Below are 24,110 nucleotides of genomic sequence, written 5' to 3' on the forward strand. Positions count from 1 at the left end.
TGGGGCACCGGCCCCAGCTGGGGCTCTCCGGCTCTCTGCAGGGGCACATTGGGCTCCGTCTAGGGGTGTCGGGCCCAGGCGAGGCAGGAGCTCGTCCCAGGTGACCTAATGGTCCCGTCTGGCCTCAGACTCTCCCTACATTCTCCAGCCTTGAAGATGTGAGGCTCCTAACTCCCCTGGACTACACTGGAAATTAGGAGCTGAAATACCTTGGAGGGTCTGGGCCTACGGAACTTGGGGGGGTGGGAACTCTGCCGACCCCGGCTCCCACTCCCTGGGATGGGATCTCCCGCCAGCCAAGCGGCTGCAGGTGTCACCCCAAATCTCCACCTCCCGCCCCACAGCCAGGCTTTTCCCTGTTCTCTCACCCCCAAAGGGGCCTGGTCTCCCCAAGTCTGAGCCCCCCCCCGCAGCATGGGTGGGATTCTCCTCTCACACCGCCCCCCATGCGCCCAGGGCTGTACCCCGCGCAGACACACCCCGATCCCCTCTGGTGCGCCCCGCCCCTGGCCCGGGTTTATTCTGAGCCGCCTCCTCCCAGCTCAAGGTGTTTCCCTTGGCAGGAACAACATGTGGAGGCGAGGGGGAGGGGGCCGGGGGGCGGGGCGAAGCGGGCGAGGGGGCGGAGCCTGGAGCTCGTTACCTTCCCGGGGAGGAGGCGGGCGCCGGGCTGGTGCGGTTCTGGCATCCCCGCATCCCGGGGCGCCGGGGCAGCGCCGCCCGCCCCCCCGCCGCAGCGCCCCCCGCAGCGGGGCCCGGAGCCTGCGCCGCGGAGCGAGCCCGGGGCTGCCCGGCCCTCCCGCCGCCGGGGCCCATGGCCCCCTGAGCCCCCCGGCCCGGAGCGCAGCGCGGAGCCGGGCGCCCCCCGTGCGCCCCCCGTGCGCCCCCCGTGCGCCCCCGCGGCGCGCCCCGGCCGGCCGGGCATGAAGCCGCTGGAGAAATTCCTGAAGAAGCAGGGCTCGCACCTGGCGGGCCGGGCCGGGGCCGGGCCCGGGGCCGGGCCGGGGGGGCTGCAGCGCCGCCCCAGCGTCTCCCGCCTGCTGCTGCCCGGCTTCCTCCGGGAGCCCGCCGAGGAGCCCGAGCGGGGCATGGAGCCGGCCCGGCCCGGCGGCGACGGGCGCTGGCTGGAGCTGCGGCCCCCGGACGCCGCCCTCCGGTCCCCCTCGTCCTTCTCCTCCGAGGAGCTGTCCCCCGGCGGCGGGGAGCCGCCGCTCAGCCCCGACCCCGCCGCCACCTGCTGCTGGCCCCCGGGCCCGCCCGACAGCCCCGAGCGCCTGCTGGGGGCGCTGCTGGACCGGCTCGGGGGGGCCCCGACCTCGCACGGCCAGGGCTGCGGCGCAGGTAAGGGGAGGGGGGGCTGCAGGTGCCCATGGTGCCAGGGGAGGGGGGGGTCAGCCCATGGTGGTAGGGGGAGAGGGTCTGGTGCCAGGGGAGGGGGGGTCAGCCCATGGTGGTAGGGGGAGAGGGTCTGGTGCCAGGGGAGAGGGGTCAGCAGGTGCCCTTAGCGGGAGGGGGGCTGCAGGGGGTCAGCAGGTGCCCATGGTGGCAGAGAGGGTCTGACTCCTTGGATGAGGTGCATGTTGAAAGTGGGGGTTGGTTGCTGTCACAGTGGGGGAGGGAGTCTGCGGGGGAGGGTCAGGCCATTGGGGGAAGCTCAGGGGGACCTGCTGGGCTCTTAGTAGATCTGGCAGGGCCCGGGGTAACCACATGCGGGCTGCGGGATCCTGCACTACAGTAACCGGCTGGGGGCCTGGAGGGACCTCTCCCGAGGAGCTGGCCACTGTGGTGGTCTGCGGTGCCATTGCAGATCGGAGCCGCCAGGAGGCGCCGTGTCAGGGGAGAGCCTGGGGCAGAGGCTGGGGACCCCTCCAGAGAGAGGGATGCTTGTCGGGGGGGACAAGGGGGCTCCATTGGAAAGGCCCCCCTTGGCCAGCTGGGCAGCGTCTGGCTTTTCCAGCCCTTGGCGAGCACGGCCCCGGGGCCTCCCTAAGATCCCAGGAGACGCTCGGCTGCGGGGGGCTCGGAAATGACCGGCGGTGCCGCCGGGGCCCAGATGGTGTCGGCTGCCCCTCGAGCCGCCCATTAATCTTTAACGTTTGTCAGCATTTGTCTGGGTGGCCGCGGAAGGCAGCTCGCCGGAGCGGGAGCCTCGGCCATCCTTGGCATGGGCTGCCCCTCTCGCCTTGGGCTCCCCACCTGAAAGCCCAGTGGCAGATGGCCCCGGCCCCTCGGGCCTCGCCCTGCCCCTGTGCCTAGTCGAGGCTGGGCTGTCTGGGCGGGTGTTTAGGGCCGGGGAGCGGGACCCCTGGCTGAGGCCAGCGATGCAGCACTTGGCAGCGTTTGGCTTCAGGGGAGACGTGGGGGGTGGAATTCGGGTCTGTGGAGCTAAAGCCAGGCCTGGAGCAGGCACCGGCTGTGCAAGTCCCCTCCAGCACAGCGGGTGCTGGAGAATTAGACTTGGGGAGTCGGTAGCAAAGCTCCTGCAGTGAGCCAGAGCTTCACCCTCTGCGCCTTGAACGTCCCCTGTAAAGGGTGTCTGTGTGTGTGGGGGGGAACAAACCACCATCTGGCCTGGACGTTCCTGTCCCGAGTCAGGGGGTGCAGTGGGCACACGGGGAAAGGGCTGTCACTCCTTTGCTTGGGACCTTAGCAGCAGTGTGGGTGGGTCTGATCAGGACCATCTCTGCATTGGCTGTGGGGTGCAGCAAGCCCTGCTGCCTCCCATCCATCTCTGAGCTCTGGCTCGGGGGGGATCCCGGGCAGGATGAGAAGCTGGCATCTGTTCTAGGACTCTGGGACCTTAGCATCCATCGAGGCTCTTCTGGGAGGTGGCAGAGCCCTCTGATTGGATGCTTGTCTTTGCTCCGGCTGCCTCCCACACCCTACTGTCCAGTGCATGGGCAATGCCAGCAATGCTGGTGGCCATGCAGCTGTTCAACAGCTGCTGTGTTCCACCCCAGAGGAGGCTGCATTTCAGTGTCACCTGAAGTGATCCCTTTACCCGTGTCACAAAGGGCCTGTGGGGCTAACTTGTGATTGAAGCACTATGAGAGCCTCACAGGAGCAGAGTCTTGTCTTGTGTGTAGATGGGGAAACTGAGGCACAAAGAGAGGTGGAGCCTTGCACAGCACATCAACAGCAGAACAAGGAGTAGCGCTGGCTCCCGGTCCCCTGTAGTAACCACGGGACACGTGCCTCCGTGTACGTCGCCTCCCAATGCAGTGTGGGGTATAATTATCCGGATTTTCACAATAAAGCAGGGGATGAAATGTCAGGACAGGTCCAGCCTGGGGAAGAGAAGGATTTCGGTGCCCCCGCCCCGCAGCCCTCATTGCAGGACCACCCTGGCAGCACAGCCCTGGCTCCATTGTGTGACGGATTTGCTTAATCTCCAGCTCACTGGTGCAGAGTTACCTCGTGTGCAGATTGGCAGTGCTTTGATCCCGAGCTTGGCATTGGCCCTGAGCCAGAACAACGTGCCTGCCGAACGATTCCCATCCCAGGGTCTCCAGGCACTCGCCACCCTGCTGTCGGCAGCCCCACTGGCAGAGGGCAAGTGACTCCTCCGTGGCCTCCCTGCCCTAACCACTGGACCCCGCTCCCTTCCCAGAGCTGGGAATAGAACCCAGGAGCCCTGGTTCCTAGCCCCATTCGCTCTAACCACTAGGCCCCACTCCCTCCCTTAGCCAGGGATAGAACCCAGGCATCCTGACTCCTGGGCGTGTCTTTAAACCACACCCTGCGTCCTCCCTGCATTAGGTGCTGTGTCCCCACCTCAGAGTGCGGCTGGGCCCGTGGGGGCCAGCAGCTCACAGAGGGGGCTGGGCGTGGGGGGTACCAGTGGGTCATGCTGGCTGTGTTTCAGGCGGGGGGGGGCTGGCAGAGTTGCCCCCTTCTCCTGTGGGGCTCAGGGGAGGAGCAGTGGTGCTGGGAGCACCCAGACCAGCTCCCCTCGCTGCAGTAAGGGGCTGCTCTGAACTCCCTGGGTGCTCAGAACTGCTGTCTGGTGGGAGCCCCGGGGCAGGGAGCAGCCCCCCCCGCCCGCTCCCCGGGCGCCTGCACGGTGCCGAATACCCTGCAGCTGTTCTGGAGCATGGGCTTGCCCCGCACACGGGTTCCTGCCTTGGGAATTTCCCTGGGCCTCTAGCTCTGCCCGCCTGGCTTTGGCGGGGTCTCGATGCATGGCGAGGGCCACTGCCCAGGCGGTGCTGAGCGTCCCCTAGGAGGCGCTGTGTTCCCAGAGGCTCCCAGCCCGGCAGCCAGCTAGCAGGCTGGTAACCCCATGGGCAGCCTCGATCTTGCTAGAACAACCCCTCTGCTAGGGCGGGGGGAGCCGGCTGAGCCTCTCTCCGCTTTAAGGAATGTTTTTGGGTGGGAGGGGCTGGGGGGGGTCTGAGTGTCTGGGGCAGGGAAGGAAGGACCCTGCCTCTGGGAGTCCTCCAGGGTACGGTCCCCATGGCAAGGAAAAGCCAAAGGGGCCATCCCCGGTCTGCCTTGGTCCTAGGGCAGATACCAGGCCATATGGAAGCCTCCAGCTGTCCTGTCCCACTCGGAGTCTCTTATGGCTCCATTGCATCTTCCGCGGCAGGGAAGCAGCTGATACCTCCCTGCATGTTCAGTGGATACGTGCCGGGGAGCCCACGGGCGGACGAAGCCGCTCAGATATAACAGACAAACCGACCATGTGGCTAGCAGGAAATCCCCTTTTCTTATACACGGAGATACCCCCTAGCCTGCGGGACTCACTGCCCCAAGGTGTAGCAGGATGGTCAAGGGCTCGGTACGATTCAGGAAAGCGTTAAATATGTACCCTGGCATTTTCCAAGGGCCTTAAGGGACCCTGATCCCAAATGCCCCTAGATCCCCAATCTCAGCCCCTGGGGACAATAGAAGGAACATCTGGTCTGTCCTTCAGCAATCCTAGCTAAGGGATATACACCCTCATGCATCAGGGCACAAGTCAACCCGAACCCTCCCAGGGTCAGGAAGGAATGTCCCCTAGAGGCAGGCTAGGGCATGAACTGCATGGTTGTATAGTCCATCCAGGCACCTTCCTCTGTAGCGCCTTGTCCTGGCTGCTGTCTGAGACGGGCTGCTGGGCTAATGGCTGCTCTGAGCCCGTGCAGCAGGAGAGACATCCGAGGAGGGACAATGTGACTCAGGGGGCAGGGCTGGCTTCCTGGCTTCTGTTCCTGGCTCTGCTGCTGACCTGCTGGGCAAGTCATTTCCTCTCTGCGTGCCTCAGTTTCCTTTCCCACCCTGGGTCTGCTTAGGCTGAGATCTCTATGGGGCAGGGACTGTCTATCTGTGAGCACCCGGCACCATGGGGCCCAGTCTGGGCGCGCTCTAGATAATACGCCTCCTGACTATCGCTGTTCTGAGGCCGCGTGGCAGGGGTCGCATACCAGGCCAGAGGGAGCCCTGGTCTCCTGCACTAGGCTAACCCTGGTGGTCCCCCTGCGCCAGGGGAGGTGGGAGTTTGCTGTGGCTGGTCCGAGGCCGATCTGCCGCCCAGAGATTGCACTGCAGCCCTTCCCGACTGACATCGGGCCGCAGGGTCCCCTGCCGCCCTGGCTGGGCAGCGGCGGGTGCCCTCTCCCAGCGCGCGCCCAGGGCAGGCTGAGCATGGGGAGGGCGACATCAGGCGAACAGGCCCCGGTTGGGGCAGGGTACGAGATGGTCCCTCCCTCGGGCCTCTGGGCACCGTGAGGGAGCGGGCGGAAAGCGGGCTGGTTGGCTGGCGCCACGAGGAAGGATGCTCATTGATTGCTTTAGACCCCACCTGGCTTCCCTGACCGCCCCAGTAGGTGTGTCGGCGTTCACCTGTGGGCTGGCCCTGCCAGGACACGCTTGGCCCCTGCTGCCAGGCAGTGCTTGCCCAGCCTGGGTACCTGGCACGAGGCAGGGGTAGGGGCAGACTTCCCAAGGCAGAGAAATTGCAGCGCAGAGCCAAGGGGACTGGGCGGGAGGGAGCCGGACGCCCTGGTGTCGGAAGCCACCTGGGGTCTGATCTTCCAAGCGGTGGAAAAGGGGAGAGGCCAGGTCACCCTGCCGGCGCCGGGCCAAACCAGGGTCCCCGGCAGTTAAAATCCCCTCCCCCCACTCAGGGAAACGCCCCCCAGCCCCTGGGCAATTCCGCTTCTCTCTCTGCACTGGGGAGTGGGCCCCAGGGAGCGGGCACTGGGGAGCTGGGCTGAGCGGGGCTGGCGAGGTCCCAGGACTCTCTATACTCTGCCGCAAAAGCCCTTTGTGAAACGCTCCCCCTGACTCTGGGGGAGCCAGGTGCCCGCGGCCCAGAACCCGCCCCACACCGGGCGCTAACCGACCCCTTGTTGGAGCGACCGTGGGCCTGGAGCTGCTCCTTGGGCAGGGTTTGGCATGCAGGCAGGGCGTGGTGTGGGTGGGAGCCTCCTGCCCTGCTCAGGTTGTGCTGCTCTCTAAATAAACAGCTGGCAGGGCGGGGGGCCCCGTTCCCCAGCGTCCATCTGCCCCCTGTTCAAAGACAGCTGGCGGGCGGGGGCGGGGGACTGGGAGTCGGGACTCCTGGGTTCCGTTCCCAGATCTGGGGCCGGGCGGTGGGTGATTAGAGCAGCTGACTCCCGGTCAGGATCCCTGGGTGCTGCCGCTGGCCAAGGGGGAGGCAATGTGGACTAGTGGTTACACCAAGCCACTGGGACTTGAGACATCTGGGCTCTGCTCCTTCCTGGGTGGCTCAAGAGGACCCCTCAGCCCCCGCCCGTCTCCTGGGTGTGGAGCCCTGGGACGGTTAAACGCTCTGGCCCAGCCCTGTTGTTGTGAATTCGCTGGGGCAGCGCCAGGAGCCTGAGTCTTGCGTCAGGGCTCGGCGGGCCGGGCGCTGCACAGACTGGGATCAAAGGGACGGGCCCCCCCGCGGACCTACGATGGAAGTGACCCAGCGAATGGGGTTCGTGCTGATACCCCGTCCCCTCCTCTCAACCCGCCCGCCCCCAGACTTAGCCCCTGAGTCAGTGCAGGTGGGGCCCAGCCCTGGCTCTGTCCCTTCGCTCTATGCCACGGGGTCTCTGCTGCTCATGGCCTCGCCGGCCTGGCATCTCGCTGGGGCCTAGCGAGGCGGCCTCTTGTCTCATGTCCATTAATTGGAGCCGGATTCGCTAAGGGGCTGGGAGCCAGCTTGGCTGGGGTTGAGCAGCTGGCGGGGTTGCTCTGTTCCTGGGGTTTGCATTCGTTGTCTCCCCCGGCCCTGGTACCTTGCGCCCCTGCAGAGAGAAATGTAGAATTCCTTCAGCGCCGATTAGCCAGCCAGCGGCAGTGCCCGCAGCAGCGTGTGCCGGGCCGGGATCCCAACGGCTGCGTCAGGTGCTGGCTGCTTGAGCTTGTCCCAGACCTGACAAGAGGCAGCGTGGCCCAGTGGTCAGAGGCCCTGAGACTCACTGGCGAGGGCTTGATGGCTTGTGGCAGCCTGGCCTGGTGGCAGGGACACTGGGCGGGGAGGCAGGACTCACAGTTCTATTCCCAGCTCTGCCGTGTCACCGTGGGCAAGTCATGGCCCTGCACCGTGCCTCAGTTTCTCCTCCCACCCCTTCTCTTGTTTGCTTAGATTGTCACCTGCTCGGGGCAGGGCCTGTCTGTCTCTGTGCAGCATCCGGCACAACAGGGTGCTGGTCTCGGTCGGGCCTCTAAGCAACACCCGGTGCTACAAATACTAATATTAGGGGTGTGTGTTAGCCTGGCTTTCCTGCCTACACCCACCCCACCCTGCAGCCTCCGGCAGACAGAGTATTTTCCTTCCCCTGCCTGTCCCATGTGCTGTTAAACAAATCAGGGCTCCACCCTAGAGGTGGCTGCTTCTCCCGGTCATGGGGGAGACGATCTGCGCCGGCTGGTGGGGATCTTTTGTTCTTTTGCCTCCTGCCCTAAGCTGTGCTGTTCCAGTCGGCTGCGGGGCCGCACGCTAGAGGTGGCAGGGTCTCGGGGCTGGGCGGGGAGTGTGGGCTCCGAGCGCATTTACGAGTTGGGGTGCTCTGCTCTGACTGCAGGCTCCTCGCGTGGGGAACCGTCTCGCTCCCACAATGGCGTTACGAAGGCAGTGAATGAATTTCCTTCCTTGCCACCCACCTCCTTGCTGTGAAGTTGCTTCCCTGCTGGGGGCGGGCGCTCGGCCTCCCGCTGGCTTTTGATGTCGGGGCGATGCCGGGAGCTCGAGCGGGGCTCAGCGCCGCAGGCCCTGAAACAAAACCAAAGGGATTTGCTTTGAGAAAAACCTTTGGCTAATCTTGACTGACGCCAGAGGCTCGTTCCCCCGTTTTCTGGCCTGGCGCGTGGCGTCGCTGGACAGGCTGGGCTTCCGCGGGCAAAGTGCCCGCTGGGGAGGCTTGTCTGAGTAAGGAATGGCAGGACTCGACCCCTTCAGCGGGTGCCGTGTTCCACCCCAGAGGTGGCTGCATGTCAGTGATGTCAGGGGGTGACTTTCAGCCCCTTTTCCCTCCCCCAGCGCCCTGGTCTCTTTTCCCTTAACCCCATTCCCACCTGCCTGCTGCATGTCAGGGGGTGATGTCATGTTTTGGGGGGAGGTATATGAAGTGGGTGGCTGGGTGGGGTGTGGGGAGTGTATGAAGTGGGTGGGGAGGTATATGGGGTGGGGTGGGTGTAGGAAGTGGGTGGGTGCGTGCTGTGGGGGTATATGAAGTGGGTGGGGGTATATGGGGAGTGGGTGAGGGAATATGGGGTGCGGTATGAAGGGGTGGGTGAGGGGTATATGGAGTGTGAGGTATATGGGGGGTAGAGGAAGTGGGTGGGTGAGGTATTTGGGGGTGTAGGAAGTGGGTGGGGGGATAGGTGGGGTATGAAGGGGTGAGTGGGGGGGTATATGGAGCGTGAGGTATATGGGGGGGTGTAGGAAGTGGATGCGAGGGTGACTCGTTTACAGACAAACGGGTCTGCAGGTTTGCTGTGGGTGCTGGACATTTTGGCATCACCCAGCATTGCTGCCCCCGGGGTCGTGCCAGGAGCTCGCCTAGCGAGGGGTCTGGACTGGATCAAGGAGCAGTGGGGGGCCGTGGCTCGTGGGTGCAGAGAACCCCCTCTGCAGAGCCCTCGCTGGCCCCTGGTGTGGAGGAGGAGGTCAGAGCGGGGGCTGGGGGCAGAGTCCATGTGCAGGGGGTGAGTCACAGCATTCCTGGCACGGGGACAGCCTGGAATCGATACCAGTGCACCCCGGGAGGTCAGGGACCGAACAGGCTGCCCCCACCGCCCCTCCAGGCCGGCCCCCTGGGGAAAGCGGGTGAGCTGGGCGCTGCTGCCCAATCGCTAGCGCCAGGAGGTGGGTGACAGGACGCCTGGTTCTATGCATGGCGCTGGGACTGAGCGAGTCCTCCCCACGGCCCCGCCTCAGTTTCCCCAGCTGGGCTAACAATGCCAGCCCACCCTTCTTAAGAGCAACGTGAGATTATCCTGTAGCAACGGGGGCCGAGCTCCCCGAGTTGTGAGCCCGGCCCGGGGCCTCCGCGTCGACCCTGTTAACTCACCCGAGCCCTGGCTCAGGCCAAGCGATTGGAAATAGCTTCGATGCAGGCGTGTGTGCGCCTGAGGGACCGTGTGTGCAAGGGCAGCGTGCGTGTGTGTGTGTGTGTGTGTGTGTGCACACGTGCGAGGGTGGCACACGTGCGCTTAACCTACTACCTGCCCCCCCCCGGGAAGGGATGGGGCCAATTCCCTGTGACTAACGCCGTGCTCGCGGTGTTTGTGCGTCCGCCAGTGGATGCGTGGCCCGGCCGTGCCACCGTCAGGGCAGGCACCGTGGGCACAGGGTGCCGCCCGCCTGCCCCACGCAGCCCCCAACCCCGTGTCCGTCTCTCTCCTAGACGTGCTACTGGACGACGTCATTCTCACCCACTCGCTCTTCCTGCCGACCGAGCGCCTGCTGCAGGAGCTGCACCAGTGATATCCTTCGGGGGAAGGCCCCTAGGTTGGGGGCAGTGGGGATGGGCAGGGGGGTCTGATCTCGCCTCTTCCCTTTCCACAGCTGATGGGGGCTGGACTCGGGGGGGCGCGCCTTTGCCCGGCCATTTGCTTGCAGCGGGAGGCGCTCGCTCGCCGTGGGGATGTCGGGCGCAGCCATGCCCTGGCTGTGATTTTCCATAGCACCGGCGGAAGCTCGAACTGGAAATCCCGTGGGGTGAATACTTGGTTTCCTCCACGGCGGGTAGAAGCTGGTTTGTTATTGTAGGGTCTCCCGTGAGGAGCTGTGCTCTGCACGCTGGTTTGCTCCTGAGAGCAGGGTGGGAGCTGGGCCGGTTTGTTATGGTAGGGTTGAGCACCGGCCTGCTGACGTGTATTCGTGCCAGGCTGCCCGTGTGTCGGCGTGGTCCCTGTGGACGGCGACGCCAGGGAGGGCCGGGGTCGGGATGCCCGTGGCTCCCCTCGTGGCCTGACCTGGAGCAGAGTCGACCAGGAGAGAGGAGGTGGAAGGAGCCAACGTGGCGCTTTGGCCGGGTGCCCTGGTTCGTTCCCCAAGGGAATGTGCCCCATCTCCGGGCCAGGCGTGCTCGAGTGAAACTCGCATCAGCTCACTCAGACGCTTGTCCCGCCGCCTCCCCCCGCGGGGTTACCCCTGTTTGCCCCCCCTGTGGAACCACGGCGTGCAGAGCAGGGCCCGGGGCGCTCAGCACCCGCCTCCAGAGCTGAGCTCATCTGTCCCCGGGGGGCAGCTGGGAAATGAACCCAGGTGTCCGGCGCCGCAGCCCGGCCCCTTTCTCTCGCTGCGCTAGCCAGGGCGCTCGTTGCCCCAGAGGCTGGTTGCCCCTCTTCCCCCAGGGGAGACTTTCAGCCCCTTTCCCCTCCCCCAGCTCCCTGGTCTCTTTTCCCTTAACCCTGTGCCCACCTTTCTGCTGGCGTCGGGGGGCCCTTCGCCTGGCTGGGCGGCGAGCGACGCGCGCCCGAGGAAGCGGGCCGTGCTGACCGTGTTGCTGCACTTCCTGGAGACCTACAAGGGCATCCTGCAGGAGGAGGAGAGCGCTGGGAAAGTCATCAAGGTCCGTGGCGGTCGGGGGGCGGGGGGGGGCAGCTTTACCCTCCTTCCCAGCCCTCGAGGGGTGGGGGGTCCCAGCCCAGAGCAGGACAACCCTGGGTCTGTCACTGCGGGGGGGGGGGGAGGTCATCGGATCCTCTCTGCCCACCTCTGTTTAACCCTCTGCGCTTGGCCAGGCTGGTCAATTTCACTCTCTGGGCTGCCCCACTGGCCCCCACCGGGCTGCCCTGATTCTTCCTAGTAGATTTAATTCCCCCCCAAACTGTGTGTGGGGTTCCGATACCCCAGGGACCCCCTGCCCCAGGGAGAGTATCTCTGGTGATGTGTCGCTCAGTAGCCGGAACATGAGCCCTGCAATCCGCTCGGCTGCGCCCCCCCAGAAAACCAGTGCTGACCATGGCCAGGGCGGGGGGTTGTTCCCTAGTGTCTCAGGGCAATGCCAGGCCAGATCTGAGCTGGGGGAGCCCTGCTGGCTGGGCAGCCTAAGACCCCCCTCCCTGTGCCCCCCCGCAGGATCTCTACCTGCTGATCATGAAAGACGTCTCCCTCTACCCGGAGCTGGAAGACGAGATCCTGAGACTGCACCAGCTGGTGGAGAGAGCGGAGCTCAAGTGAGTGACACGGGGTCCCCGCCATGTTAACTGGAGCGACGCTGCCCCGAGCCGCGGCCCTGCGACTGCACCCTCGCTATGAGCAGCGTGACGATAACGCCAAGAGGCCCTGATCCGGGCTCAGGGCCCCCTTAAGCCGGCTGGTGCCGTGCTGGTACCCAGACCTGGGTGCAAAGGACTACTGGGGGACACTAGATGGCACCCAAAGATATTTCTGTTGGGGGGGCCAGGGCCTCGTGAAAACCAAGTGTGGCTTAATGCCCACTCTGCAGCCTCCCATCCCCCACAGGGCATTATTCCCCTACATCCTGCCCCTTTCCCTGACCTGCCCCTGCTTGGTTGCAGGGTGCCCGAGGAGATCCCGCCACCCAGCAAACAGGTCAAGCCGCTTTTCCGGCACTTCCGGCGCATCGACTCCTGCCTCCAGACCAGGGTGGCCTTCCGGGGCTCGGATGAGAGTGAGTGTGGTGGTGGCGGGGGTCCGAGTGGTCGGCCTGGCACGGCGAGCAGAATCCGATTCCCTGCTGGGAGGCAGGATGTCTGGGTTCCCTCCCGCGGGGGGAGGATGTAGCTGCTTGGCCCCAGTCACCAGCGCTGGGTTCCTGCCCCCCGATGGAGGGTGGTTGGCACCGGGGGGGGGGGATGACGTGCCTGCTGCCTGCATTCGTTATTGTGATTGCGTCAGTTTCTGCGTGGGCTGGGGGCAGCCCCAAGGCTCCGGGCGAGCTGCCAGAGTGGCTGTTGGGGGTGTAAAATGTGGGCCCTGCCCCCACTGGGTAGTGCGGGGAGACCTCAGGCAAGTCCCTTCCCCGCTCTGTGCCTCGGTTTCCCCATCTGTAAAGTGGCTGGGCAAGCAGGAAATGCTTTGGGAGCCTGGGAGGGAGGGTGCAAAGTGATGCTGAGAACGAACTGTGAGCTGCCCCCATGTCTGATCTCCCCCCGCCCCAAGCCAACAGCAGCCCCCAAGTGACCCTGCCAGCAGAGCCCCTGCCGGGGGGCCCCTCCGCACACATCCCCTGCCCCCCATGCCCATCAATGGGGTGGTATGGCCGCGGGCTCACGAGAGCGGGACCTTGCTGCCCGCTCCATTCGGGGGGTGCCGGCGATGGGACAACGGGGATGTGGCTGAAATTCCACCCCCACAGCAGCACACCCCGGCCCCGGTCATCCACAGCCCCCCCCTCTTACCCCTCCCTCATCTGTCTCCCTGCAGTCTTCTGCCGCGTGTACATGCCCGATCACTCCTACGTCACCATCCGCAGCCGCCTCTCGGCCTCGGTGCAGGACATCCTGGCCGCGGTGACGGAGAAGCTGCAGTACTCGCAGGAGCAGGGCGCCCGCGAGGAAGCCCTCGCCCTGGTAGCGGTGGCGTCGTCTGGAGGTGACTGGCCTAGGGGGTCTCAGTGCAAGGCATGTTCCAGCTTCCCTTGGGGCTCGGAGGGTCATGACTGGGCAGGGTCCGGCCTGGCATCGCTTCCCCTGGCTGCCTGCAGCGCATCAAACCAAGGATGTGCCAGCCCCCTCCAGGTCCGCCCGATGCACTGAGCCGGAACCGCCGAGGCCTCCGTGGTCTGAGCAGAACGTGGCCCCTGCCCCAGGGAGCCTGCAGCGATGTCCTCCCCGGGTGCCAGTAGGGGGCACTCTGGGTGGTTATCGGGGCACAGGGGCAACGCCAGACCTCTGCAATCTCCAGCTGACGGGCTGGTGCCAACCCTGGATAGACATGGGTGAAAGGGGCTGCAGGAAGGAGAGACCCGCTACCCCGCGGGGGTCTGGGCAGAAAGGGTATTTTACAGCTGGCCCTGGCTGCTGCCAGCTCATGGGTGGGGGAATTGACCCCCGCCTGGGGCATTCCAGGGTCTGGTGGCTCCGAGAGGCCCCTTGATACAGATCCAGAGAAATGTGGACCCTGCATGAGCCCACCACCACCCCCTTCCCATTCCAGGCCGGGGGGGCAGAGCCTGATGGCCATTCATTTGCTGGCTGAGGTGCAGTGAGTTTGGCAGGTCCCAGAGCCTGGGTCACAAACCTTTGGGCACTAGCCAGCCCCCCTTATGAGCAGAGAGACTGGCATTGATTGGCCCCTGGGTCCTACGCCCCGCACCCCCAGGGCAGAGGGAGGGGGCAGTGTGGCTGGGAGACGGGGGGTGGGGGTGGGCTGACACACTGACCCCAGCCCCCGTCTCTCCTGCCCCCAGAGAAGGCCGTGCTGCAGCCCAGCGAGGAGTGTGTCTTCACCACCCTGGGCATTAACAGCCACCTCTTCGCCTGCACGAAGGACGCCATCGAGTCGCTGGTGAGAGCCCCGCCCCGCCCAGGGCACGCGCCAGGGGCCGCCCACGGCAGAACCCGGCTTCCTGCCTGTTAGTCCAGAGGCAGCCAAATGGTGCCAGCTGTGTCACAAACCAGAGGGGGAGCTGGGGACGCTGGTGCCCAGAATCCTGCTTGTTTTACTTCCCTTGCCCTCCCCTCGGCGGGGCTCTGGCAGATTCCACCCCCCCAGCTCCCCATGTCCCAGCCATCCCCGCCCCTGCCAACCCTGGGGACGGATTGCTGATCTCCCGTGGTTCTCATTCATCCTGAAGGGGAATCCCAGGGCTTTTGGAAACCAGTCTTAACCCTGAGATCACTGCGCTAGCAGTGAAATGCAGCCACCTCTGGGGTGGGACGGCAGCTGCTTGGCAGTGCACCACAACGCTGCACAACAGCGCAGGGTGGGGATTTAGAAATCCTGTATCCAGCTGAAGCTGCAGGAGACAAAGCAAAGTCCCCGGGGATTGGGACGTGGCCAGAGCCCTGGGGTCGATGTCCCGTCGCTTGCAAAAAGCATCATGAAATCTTAAAGGGCCCCCAGGATCTAACCACTAGGCAAGACCGCCTTTCCCACCCAAGGCCGCCAGTCACCTCTTGACCGCTGGACCTCGCTGCAGTCCCTGCATAGCGCATGCAGGTGCCCTTTGTACCAGGGACATATGGCCACAGTGCCACTGGCTTACTGGGGCAGCGCTGCGTGAGCGGGTGATTTAACTGGGGTCTGGTCGCTTTAGCTGTGTGGTTCTCTCCCCTTCTGAGCATGTGGGTGGGGGGAGAAACTCCCCGCCCTGAATGCAGTGGCTTTTCTCACGGCCCACCGAGGGGGAGGGGGGGCTGCTACAGAGGCCAATAGCCCAGGCACCTTGCCCCCTCTCCGCACAATTAGCCTGAGGCTGCAGCCTCATGGCAAGTCTCGCCCCTTACCCCCGACAGGTCCCGCTCCCCGAGGAGATCCAGGTCTCGCCGGGCGACACTGAGATCCACCGCGCGGAGGCTGAGGAAATAGCCAATCACCTGACGGCCTTTCACTGGGAGCTCTTCCGCTGCATCCACGAGGTGAGGTCGGAGGGGCTGGCCTGCAGGTCCCAAGCCTGCGTGCAGGGCTGCAGGGCACATGGTGGAGAGACATGGGGGGCAGGGGGAGGAGACACGGAGCAGAGCATGCTGGGGAAGCCAAAAACAATTGACAAAAACAATCCCCCCTCTCCACCCCCCGCCCATTTTTCGTTGAAAAATTTCGTCCACGTTTTTGTAGGCTCCGAACCCGGCCGCTGCAAACGGGAGCAATGGGCCGGCCGGGTCAACAAAATCTGAGATTCCCGCACAAAAATGGAAAGCGGCACGACGCTCTCCACGGAATCGAACGTCTCTTCTGTGGGGTGCCCAGCTCTGAGATGGGGCCTTTGCTCCTCGCTGCTGGTTTGAGTCCAGCCTAGGACAGCAGGCAGCAAATGCTGTTCCCAGCAAACAGCTGTTTGGCCCGTAGGTGACACGAGTCTGGCGGTAGTTGACGGGGGGAAGCGTGTAGGGGGCTTTGCTAAGACTTCCTATACAGGAGGGGGCAGGGGCAGGGTTGAGGGTTGGGGGCTGGTTACGGGACGGGGTTAGGCTGACCGGCAGGAGCTCAGGGTTCAGGCCGTGGCGCACTGGCGTGGCGCGACACCGACCGCGCCCCTCTCCCGTGGTTTGCAGCTGGAGTTTGTGGACTACGTCTTCCACGGGGAGCGGGGCCGGCGGGAGACTGCCAACCTGGAGTTGCTGCTACAACGCTGCAGTGAGGTGCAGCACTGGGTGGCCACCGAGATCCTGCTGTGCGAGGCGCTGGGGAAGCGCGCCCACCTGCTCAAGAAGTTCATCAAGATTGCAGCCATGTGAGCGCCGCGTCTTGCCCGCTGCCGGGACCGAGGGGCCCTGCATGGGGCTGGGGCGGGTGCTATGGACGGGGGGGCCCCCCTCCTTGCAGTCCCAGCCCCCTGGTCCCTCGGCCTCAGCTCTGTGCTGCCGGGCGTCTCTCCTGCGTGGGCAGCTGGGACAGCGTGTAAGGCAGGTCAGGCGTGGATGTCGGTGCTGATGCGGCAGGAGGCTGCCGGGCCCCTGACTGGCACCGCCAGGGCCGGGACTGGAGTGCTGGGGGGGGTGGGATTCCGCAGGGGCTTGGGGACACTGGTCATGGGGCTGCCCTCCACTTGCCCCCAGGGTCCTGATGACCCCATGCCTAGAGCTTGCCCAGCTGGAGGGCTGCAGGTTGCACGCCCCTTACCCCTCCCGCTGGGCTGGGGGGCAGGATCTCTCTCCCTTTTAACCCGTTAGCGGCTGGCCCCTGAGTCTCCTGCTCCGTGTCCCCAGATGCAAGCAGAACCAGGACATGCTGTCATTCTATGCCGTGGTGATGGGGCTGGACAACGCGGCCGTCTGCCGGTTACGGCTCACCTGGGAGGTAAGGGGGTAGCAGGAGTGTGGGTCTCTGCTTGTCGGCCCAGGGTTTGGGACCCCCCATCGGTCAGGGCAGGGCTCCCCATCCCCCATCTGAGCCAGCCGGGTCGCTTTGCCCCGACTGGCAGTGACCTCACGTCATGGACCGCACCCAGCCTGCGCCGTGCTTGGAAGGGAGACCTCTAAGGAGAACCCAGGGTGCTGCTGGCTCAGTAGGGGGCGCCCTTCCCTGGCAGTCAGTGCTGACCCCAGGGAGGCGCTACGGGGCGCTGTGCTGCAGGGACTGGGGTGAGGGCTCAGTAGAGGGCGCACTCCCCTGGTAGTCCATGCTGACCCGAGCCAGGTGCTAGGGGGCCCGGGCTGCTGTCTCTCCGAGGTTGGGACTGTTTTGGAGGCATTAAAGACCCTGCCGACTGCCCTTTGCATCCGAGTTGGCTTTTAACCCCGATGCCCGGGCTCAATTCCAGCCCTGTCCTGCACCCAGCCTTGCCCCTGTGGTTTCAGCCGAGTACGCAGTGCCTTGCCCTCCCTGCCCAGAGAGGCTATGCAGCCTTGCTCCGCGGCTGTGCAAGCAGCTGCCGTGGTCCACCCCAGAGGTGGCTGCATCTCCGTGCTGGGGGAAATGGCTCCTTCCGCAGCTGCAAAGTGTGTGGGGATCCCGGTTGCTGTTTATCTTCCTTTTCCTCCCTCCAAGTAAACAAACCCAGGAAATAAACCCCAGGCCCCTCCCTCTGCTAACAAGGGCCTGGCCCATTGCACAAGAGAGCCTTGCCCAGACGGGGATTAGCTGCGCATTCTTGAGCTCCAGCAGCCTCCCCGCCCCCTCCCTGGGGCCCGGTGACCCCGCTCCACCTCGCTGCCCAGGGATGGCGCCCTGCGATGGAGGCGAGTCCCCCATGATGCCCATGTGCCAGCCTGAGCCGGTGGCACCTTTCCCCCAGTGCGCACGTAGCTGGCACACGCAGTGACCTCCTGGCACAGGGGTGCTGGGCGGCGGGGTCTGAACCTGGCCCCGGGGCTGGGCACTCACGGTTCCGTTTGTTTTTCAGAAGCTTCCGGGCAAGTTTAAGAACCTGTTCCGGAAGTTTGAGACTTTGACGGTGAGACCCTCGCCCCGGGGGGCTGGCTGAGTGGGGCGCTCACCGCTCTTGTGCCAAGGTGCTGGGGGGGCAGGACTGGGCACCCATGGGTACCTGGGTAACCTGGCACCCGCACAGGGGCGGGGTGGGGGCTGAAAAGGGAGGGGGTGGAAACGGTCCCCTGCGGCTCCGCTCCCGGGGGCCCCCAGCGGGAATCTCCCCTCGGAGTTAACTAGCAGCCCAAGGACGCGGCTGAGAGGAGGGAAAACACAAACAGGGCCAGGGACTAGCCGGTCAATGGCCTCGCCCCTGTGCTGGGCGAGGCGACCGGTGGCCCCCCAGCGCCTCCTGCTGGGAATCCCGTGAGCCGGGTGAGAGATACGCACCACATGCCCCCGGCTGCCGTGGAGAGGTGGTGTGGATAACGTGGTGCCACGGCAGGAACCGTCCTCCCAGCCCGGCCTTCTCGCCCCCAACACCGGACTGCATCTGCCCCCTCGCTCAGCGTCTGAGTGTCGGGGACATAGGCGGGTTCCCCCACCCGTGCTGAGTGCACAGCACTTGGCTCCTACCCGGAGGCACCGGCGGATTGGAACCGGCGAGTCCCTGAGGCAGCCGCGCTGGGTGCACTAGGCCGTGCTGCCTCGTCTGTGCCAAGCCGGCCGGCTGGAGACCCCCTCGCGGGGGGCTGGGCCTTGCCAACGCTGTGATCTTAGCCACCGGCCCGGCTGCCCAGAGCGGAGCCTTGGGTGGCAACGGGGCTGACGCCGGCGTGACCCCATGTGCCACAGTGTGGCCAGGCTCAGCCGGGTGGGTCTGGGTCCCCCGAGGGGTTTGCCTGGTTCTTCTCTTCCTGGCCCTCGACCTGCAGAGCCCAGCCCCTTGTTCAGCGTCTCTGGGGTGTCCAGGCCGGGGTTCCCCGGAGCACCCCCCCTTGACCTGTCCTCCCTCCCCGCCCCCTGCAGGACCCCTGCCGGAATCACAAAACCTACCGGGAAGTCCTCTCCAAGATGAACCCGCCCCTCATCCCCTTCGTGCCCCTCATCCTGAAAGGTGAGCCATGGGCCGCCAGGGAGCGCCAGGTACAGTCCCTCCCTGGGGAGGCCTGGGGGCTCCTGGGAGGCGCTCCCCACTGCCCCCTCCCCAGAGAGCTCGTGGCCACGCAGGGACCCAATCCTGGCAGCCGAGGGCCCATGTGTCTGCACCTCGTTGTGCAAGGAAAGCATTGCCTAGTGGTTACAGCTGGGGGGCTGCTGGACAGGGCTTCCGGCTCTGCTGCTGTCTCATGGGTGACCTTGGGCAACTCCCCTCCCTCTTTGGTGCCTCAGTTTCCCCAGCTGTGCTGCAGGGAGCGGGGCCCAGGGCTCAGTAGGGGGCATGTTCCCTTCACCGTCAGTGCTGACCCCACTGCCCCAGGGCGGTGTCAGGAGGCACTGGGCTGCCTGACCTGCTGTCGCTCCCAGGAGGTGGTAAAACCTGGTGACCCCACAGCCCTTCCTGGCCAACAAGGGCCTCCTGCCCCTGGCCACATTTCGACTGGGCAGAGTGAGCCCTGCCTGCTCCCCTCCCTCCCCCGCTGCTGCCCGCCCGGGATTTTCCCTTGTCCACTGACAGCTGCCGTGCTCCACCCCAGAAGCAGCTGATTCCTGGGACTCTTGGGGGCTGTGTCCTGCCCTCAAGCAGAGTCTCCGGATCCGGCAGCCCTGGGAAGCCCGCTGCCTGCAGAGCTATGGACTGGGGCATGGGGATCTCCCAGCCAGGTGCCCACAGAGCGGGAGAAGGGGCTGAGACCCGGGCCAGCACGGCATCCGGGCGGGGGAGGAGAGAGTCCATCTTGCCTGCGTTCACCTCGTCCCTCCTCCTTTGCCCCCCAGACCTGACGTTTGTGCACGAGGGCAGCAAGACGCTCCTGGACGGGCTAGTGAACGTGGAGAAACTGGTGAGTCGCCCCCCTCCTCCGACCCCCTGGAGGAAGAGACCCCTGGATCCAGTTCTCCCCAGTGGGTTTCATTTTCCCGGACACCTGGGTTCTTTCCTTGGCAAGGCCCTTCCCCTCTGTGACGTGTGTTACGCACAGAGTGCGTCCCTGCCTCAAGGAGCTCACACAGGGTGGGAGGGGAAACTGAGGCAGAGAGCAGGGATGGGACCTGGCCCGCATCACCCAGCAGGCCAATAGCAGAGATGGCGACGGCTCCCGCCCCGTGTGCCTGTTGCAAGCCCCTGGCCTGGCTCTGAGAACAGCTGGTGTCTGGGGTGGGGTGGGGGGCGTTGCAGCACCGGACCCGCAGGGCAGCGAGCTCTGCCTTTGTCTGGATGGGACCCCAGGTGGCAGAGCCCCAGCCCCCTGCAGTGCCCCCCCACCCCCCGCGAGATTAACTGGCGTTGTCCTGGGAACGTCCTTCATGCAATATTCAGCCTGGCGCAGGCGCGGGGGGGCCGGGAGTGCCGCAGCCAGCGGAGGTGGAGCACGGGGGGGGGGGGGGGGGGCTGCTGCATGGAGCCAGTGTTGCCATGGCTACGCACTCAGTCCCGCAGCCCCTCCAGGGACGTGCCAGGCGCTCGGCTCATGGGGTCCTTGGGCCGCAGCTCGGCACAGAGAACGGGCCATGGCCAGGCTGGGGGGCGCCTGCTGCCCTTGGGGAGATTCTGGCCCGATCTGCCCATCTGTCCAGCTCGACTCCCCTGTGCTGTATGTCCCACTTCCTGAGCTGGTGTAAACGGAGCTGCTGCCGCTTAGCCACCGAGCAGAATTCCCCCCACCTGGCCCGTAGCTTCCGGGCGGCTGGGCTGAGAGATCCCCTCCTGCCACGGCACCCCTCTTCAGGTTTCATGGGGCTCTGGGCTGGCTGCCGAGCAAAGCGCCGGGTCGCTCCCCGACTAACGCAGCCCGTCAGTGCCCTTCAGCTGGGGCGGTGCTGAGCCGGCAGGGGGCGGCACCCTGGGTCTCCGCAGCAAACTCGGGCGGCCTTGCCCTGGGCACGTGGGCATGACCATACCCCACACGGCATCCTGTCCCCTCGGAGCCTCGTCCCTGCCTACGGATTGGCAGCTCAATGCAGCAGTTCCCTGCACCCCAGGGTTCCCGGCTCAGCCTGCGCCCCGGGGCGGGCGTCTCACCTGCCTGGGTCCCCCCTGGATCTGTGCTGGGTGCTGTGCTGTGCTGGAGTTCAGAGCTCCCTCTCACCCACCCCTGGTGGGATCCAGGCACCCTGTCTAGGTGCTTGGTGTAGGAAACCGGGGCCCAGGTCTCGCTAAATCAACCCCCGGGGTGGAATTTCCCCTGCGCGACCTGCAGGTCACAGCCCCTGTAGGGCAGCAGCAAGGAATGATGGGTGCCGGGACGGCAGAGGCAGCCTTGCTCCTGGCACTGGTGGGGCTCCCGGGTGCTGCGAGAGACCAACAGCTGGGTCCAAATCCCCTCCCCTGCCTGCACCTGAGCCCCTGTGTGTGTCTTGGCTGGGGTGTCTACCGCCCTCTGCTGCCTGTGCGTGGAGGGCTTCGACCAGCTGTTTGTTATTTAACACACCTGCAGGGGTAGAGCCAACTGGATCGGGCTCCTTGGGCGCCCGGGCGCAGGGTGGGCGCAGAGTCGGTGCCTGTCCCCTGTGGGATGAGGTGGGTTCTCCCAGCTGTGGCGCGGGACGGCTCACTGCCCTGACTGCCGGTCTCGTTTCTGTACCCGGCTGGGGGGCTGGGTCCACGGTCCTGAGGCCCTTGCTGGGGCCTGGGCTGCCCCAGGGCCAGGCCCAGCGCCCAGGCTGTTAACCACGTGGCTGCCTTCCTTTGCAGCACTCAATCGCCGAAAAAGTGAGGACAATCCGAAAGTATCGCAGCCGTCCCCTGTGTGAGTATGAGCGTCTCCCACAGGCTGCCCCCCCGCGCTGCGCTCCAGGGACAGGAAGGGCAGCGTCATTACCCCACGGAGCTCCCTGCTTCCCCAGACTGCAGATCCCGACTGGGGGGCGCTGGGACTGGCAGCCAGGGTGACTTAGGGGGTGGGGCCTTTGCCCCTGGTTTACTGCTCTGAAACCTGCCCAGCATGGGAACAAATGAAAGCTGCCACCTTCCAAGCGGCAGAGATCTGTTGCCCGGGCCATAAACCTGTGCGAAAGCCGACTCAGGCTGGCCTGTCTGGTTCTCAGGGAAGCTTCCCAGCTGGCCCGGTCAGGCCACCTGTGCCAGGGCCCGCCTGGCAGCCGCCATGCTTAGCCCCAGGGCAGCAAGCAGCCCGCCGTCCTCTCTCATGCGGGCGGGAGCCAGGCGAGGTGAGTTCCACCAGGGGAGGGAGAGCAGCGCCTCCTGCTGCTGGCTCCCGGGTCATGCGCCCTGACTTCTCCTCCCCCGCAGGCCTGGATTTGGAGGCGTCGCCCAGCCAGCTGCAGACCAAGGCCTACGTGCGCCAGTTCCAGGTGATCGACAATCAGAACCTGCTCTTTGAGCTCTCCTACAAACTGGAGGCGAGCAGCTAGTGACAGCCCGGGGGGCGCTGGATCCGTCACACTACAGCACTTTGGCTGGCCGCGGCCCCGGCTCGCTGGACGCCCCTGTGCGCGGAGAGCCACGGGCACTTTGTGGTTTACAGAGCCGGCTGGACTTTAAACACATGGCCCTTCCCCATCAGGGGGTAGGAGGGGACACCCCTGCTGCGCAGACGGGGTGGGCCGGGACTGGCTTTCGGTCTAGCTTTAAACTCTGGGCCAGGCGCCCAGGGCACGGTCTGGGAGACCAGGGCATGGGCAGGAGACACTGTCCCCTCTGCCAGGTGCCAGTGGGGTGGGTTGGAGCCAGGTGGGGTGAGGGGCAGCATGTGGTGTGGGGTCAGCATTCCCCTTGGCAAACAAAGGGGACCTGTGCCCCCTCTACAGGGTCCCAGCTCCCTCTCTCTCTGTTCCTGTCCTCTCTTCTTGGGTTCATCCCTCCTGCTTCTCCCACCCATGTGTGTTTCCCTCCTTTCCTCCTTTCCCCAGCCAGAGCAGCTGTGACTGCATCACCCCCTGCCAGCTCTCAGACCCCCTCTGCTGGGGTGCTCTCAGTACATGTCAGAATGCAAAGCTCCCCCCCCCCCAGGGGAAACAGCATTGGGGTGCTGGGGAGAAGCCCTGGCTCCCATGCCTCTGTCCCCCAGAGTCAGTCCAGCTGCAGGCACCTCACGTCCCTCTAGTTTCAAAATTATGGGTTGTCCCCACCTGCCCGGGGTGCCTTGGTCCCTAGGAGTTTGGCTGCAGTACCTGACACAGGTGGGGTTTGAACCTGTGAGCTACAGAGTGGAAAGTAGGAGCCACCGGAGCTAGAGCCCTAAATCCCTTCAACAGCTTTCTGAACCTCATACATGGGCTGGCAGGGGGAGGGCAGGCAGAGCCCCCTGTGGGGGTTATGTGGCCCTCATAGTGCTCTGGGGCTGGGTTTATTTTCCCATTAGACTCCACCTGCCCCCCAGCTTCTCCCCCATCTCTGCCCCTCGCTTACCTACGCCAAGGGCAGGGTCCCCAGTCTGCCTGGGCCGGCGCTAAGGGCAGTTGTGTAACCGCATTGCCTTTAAACCCTGCCTGTCTGCTCCACAGAGCTGCTCGTGTCCTGAAGCATGGCCCTAACGCCCCGGCCCCCAGCCACCCCCCACTGCTACAGCAGGGACTCTTCACCTGGGATGAAGCCAACCCCAACCCCCCTCCCCCCACACACACATCGTGCCCCTTGGCAGGATGGGAGCCACTCCCTACAGCCAGCTGCATCTGGCCCCAAGGAGCCCCCATGGCAGTATGCAGAGAGGATAGCAGCCTACGGGAGTGGGCATCAAGAGTGGGGTGAGGTGGTTGCGAGGGGCAGCAGGTGGGCGGGGGAGCCCCAGAACAATGTTCCCCGCAATTCTAGTTTTGTACCTATCCTTTTGGTCGCGCGGTAAACATCCCGAGGAGGTTCTCTTTATGTATATTCAGGGTCTTTCTGTTTCTGTCACGGCTGAGGGTCTCGCCTGCGGCCTGGGCGGCTCCCTGGCCTAACACGAGAATGTATATGTTTTGTACCAAAATGCTCTCTTAATTGTAAATTTATTTTTTAAAAGAAAACGGCAGCTCCTTGTGTGCTACGGTGCTTTGTACAGAGACTTTTCTACGGGCGGCTTTGGGGTTGCGGCCCTTTGCCCACACGAGCTGGAATGGAAAGATGCACTGTGCAGCTTGGCTGAGGCTGTTTGGGTTCTGAGTTTATGATTATTTTACCATGCTCCAGAAGCACTGGGGTGGGAGGAAGACTTCGGACCGGAACTGGCAATAAAAGCGGCACTGTCTACTGAGAGGCATGTCCAGCACCTGAATGATTGCAGCAGCGGGTCCGAGCCCCAGCCGGGCACCAGAACCGCACGGCGTTGGCCCTAGGCAAATGCAACCTGCTGAGTCTCTAGACTCCAGTCCAGGCCAACCTGCCCCTTCTCATTCAGTTCCACTTGTCACGCCCCATGGGGGAGACAAACGGGGCTCTGCGTGGCGTAGCCTTTTGGGAGAGTCTTTCGGGAGAGTCTTTCGGGAGAGGCCTTTGTAACCCACACACCTCCTGGGCGTGGCATTGTGTCCCATCTTGTGGCACCAGACCACTTAGAGAGAGACAATGAGTCTGCTCTACAGCCTTAGCTACAGCCAGTTGGCTTTTAGCTCATGCGGAAGAGCCTCTTGC

At 64.9% G+C, this 24,110-nt stretch overlaps 1 protein-coding gene and 1 long non-coding RNA gene across 2 annotated transcripts; one reads left to right on the plus strand and one right to left on the minus strand.

The window, feature by feature from the left end:
* The first annotated feature begins 908 nt into the window (after positions 1 to 908).
* RAPGEFL1 (Rap guanine nucleotide exchange factor like 1) lies at positions 909 to 23,506 on the plus strand. The gene is made up of 15 exons (XM_048829738.2): positions 909 to 1,341; positions 9,843 to 9,921; positions 10,862 to 11,012; positions 11,522 to 11,619; positions 11,965 to 12,077; positions 12,833 to 13,000; positions 13,818 to 13,915; positions 14,866 to 14,988; positions 15,625 to 15,803; positions 16,279 to 16,369; positions 17,415 to 17,465; positions 18,410 to 18,497; positions 19,319 to 19,383; positions 21,234 to 21,288; positions 21,792 to 23,506. Exons 1-15 carry the CDS (start codon positions 924 to 926, stop codon positions 21,911 to 21,913), a joined length of 1,899 nt encoding a protein of 632 aa, XP_048685695.2. The 5' UTR covers positions 909 to 923; the 3' UTR covers positions 21,914 to 23,506.
* LOC142070199 (uncharacterized) lies at positions 6,714 to 10,948 on the minus strand. Its single transcript, XR_012666206.1, has 3 exons — positions 10,862 to 10,948; positions 8,098 to 8,206; positions 6,714 to 7,238 (listed from the first exon to the last, which is right to left on the minus strand). It is a non-coding gene; the product is annotated as an uncharacterized LOC142070199 (long non-coding RNA).
* Positions 23,507 to 24,110: the final 604 nt, after the last annotated feature.

This window comes from Caretta caretta, chromosome 27 (genome assembly GCF_965140235.1).
Source record: "Caretta caretta isolate rCarCar2 chromosome 27, rCarCar1.hap1, whole genome shotgun sequence".
Classification (NCBI taxonomy): Eukaryota; Metazoa; Chordata; order Testudines; family Cheloniidae; genus Caretta; species Caretta caretta.

Coding starts and splice junctions, on each gene's coding strand:
- RAPGEFL1 (XM_048829738.2), top strand. CDS start 924: ATGAAGCCGCTGGAGAAATTCCTGAAGAAGCAGGGCTCGCACCTGGCG. Junction 12,078..12,832: donor CTTCCGGGGCTCGGATGAGA/GTGAGTGTGGTG, acceptor GTCTCCCTGCAG/TCTTCTGCCGCGTGTACATG. Junction 19,384..21,233: donor TAGTGAACGTGGAGAAACTG/GTGAGTCGCCCC, acceptor CTTCCTTTGCAG/CACTCAATCGCCGAAAAAGT.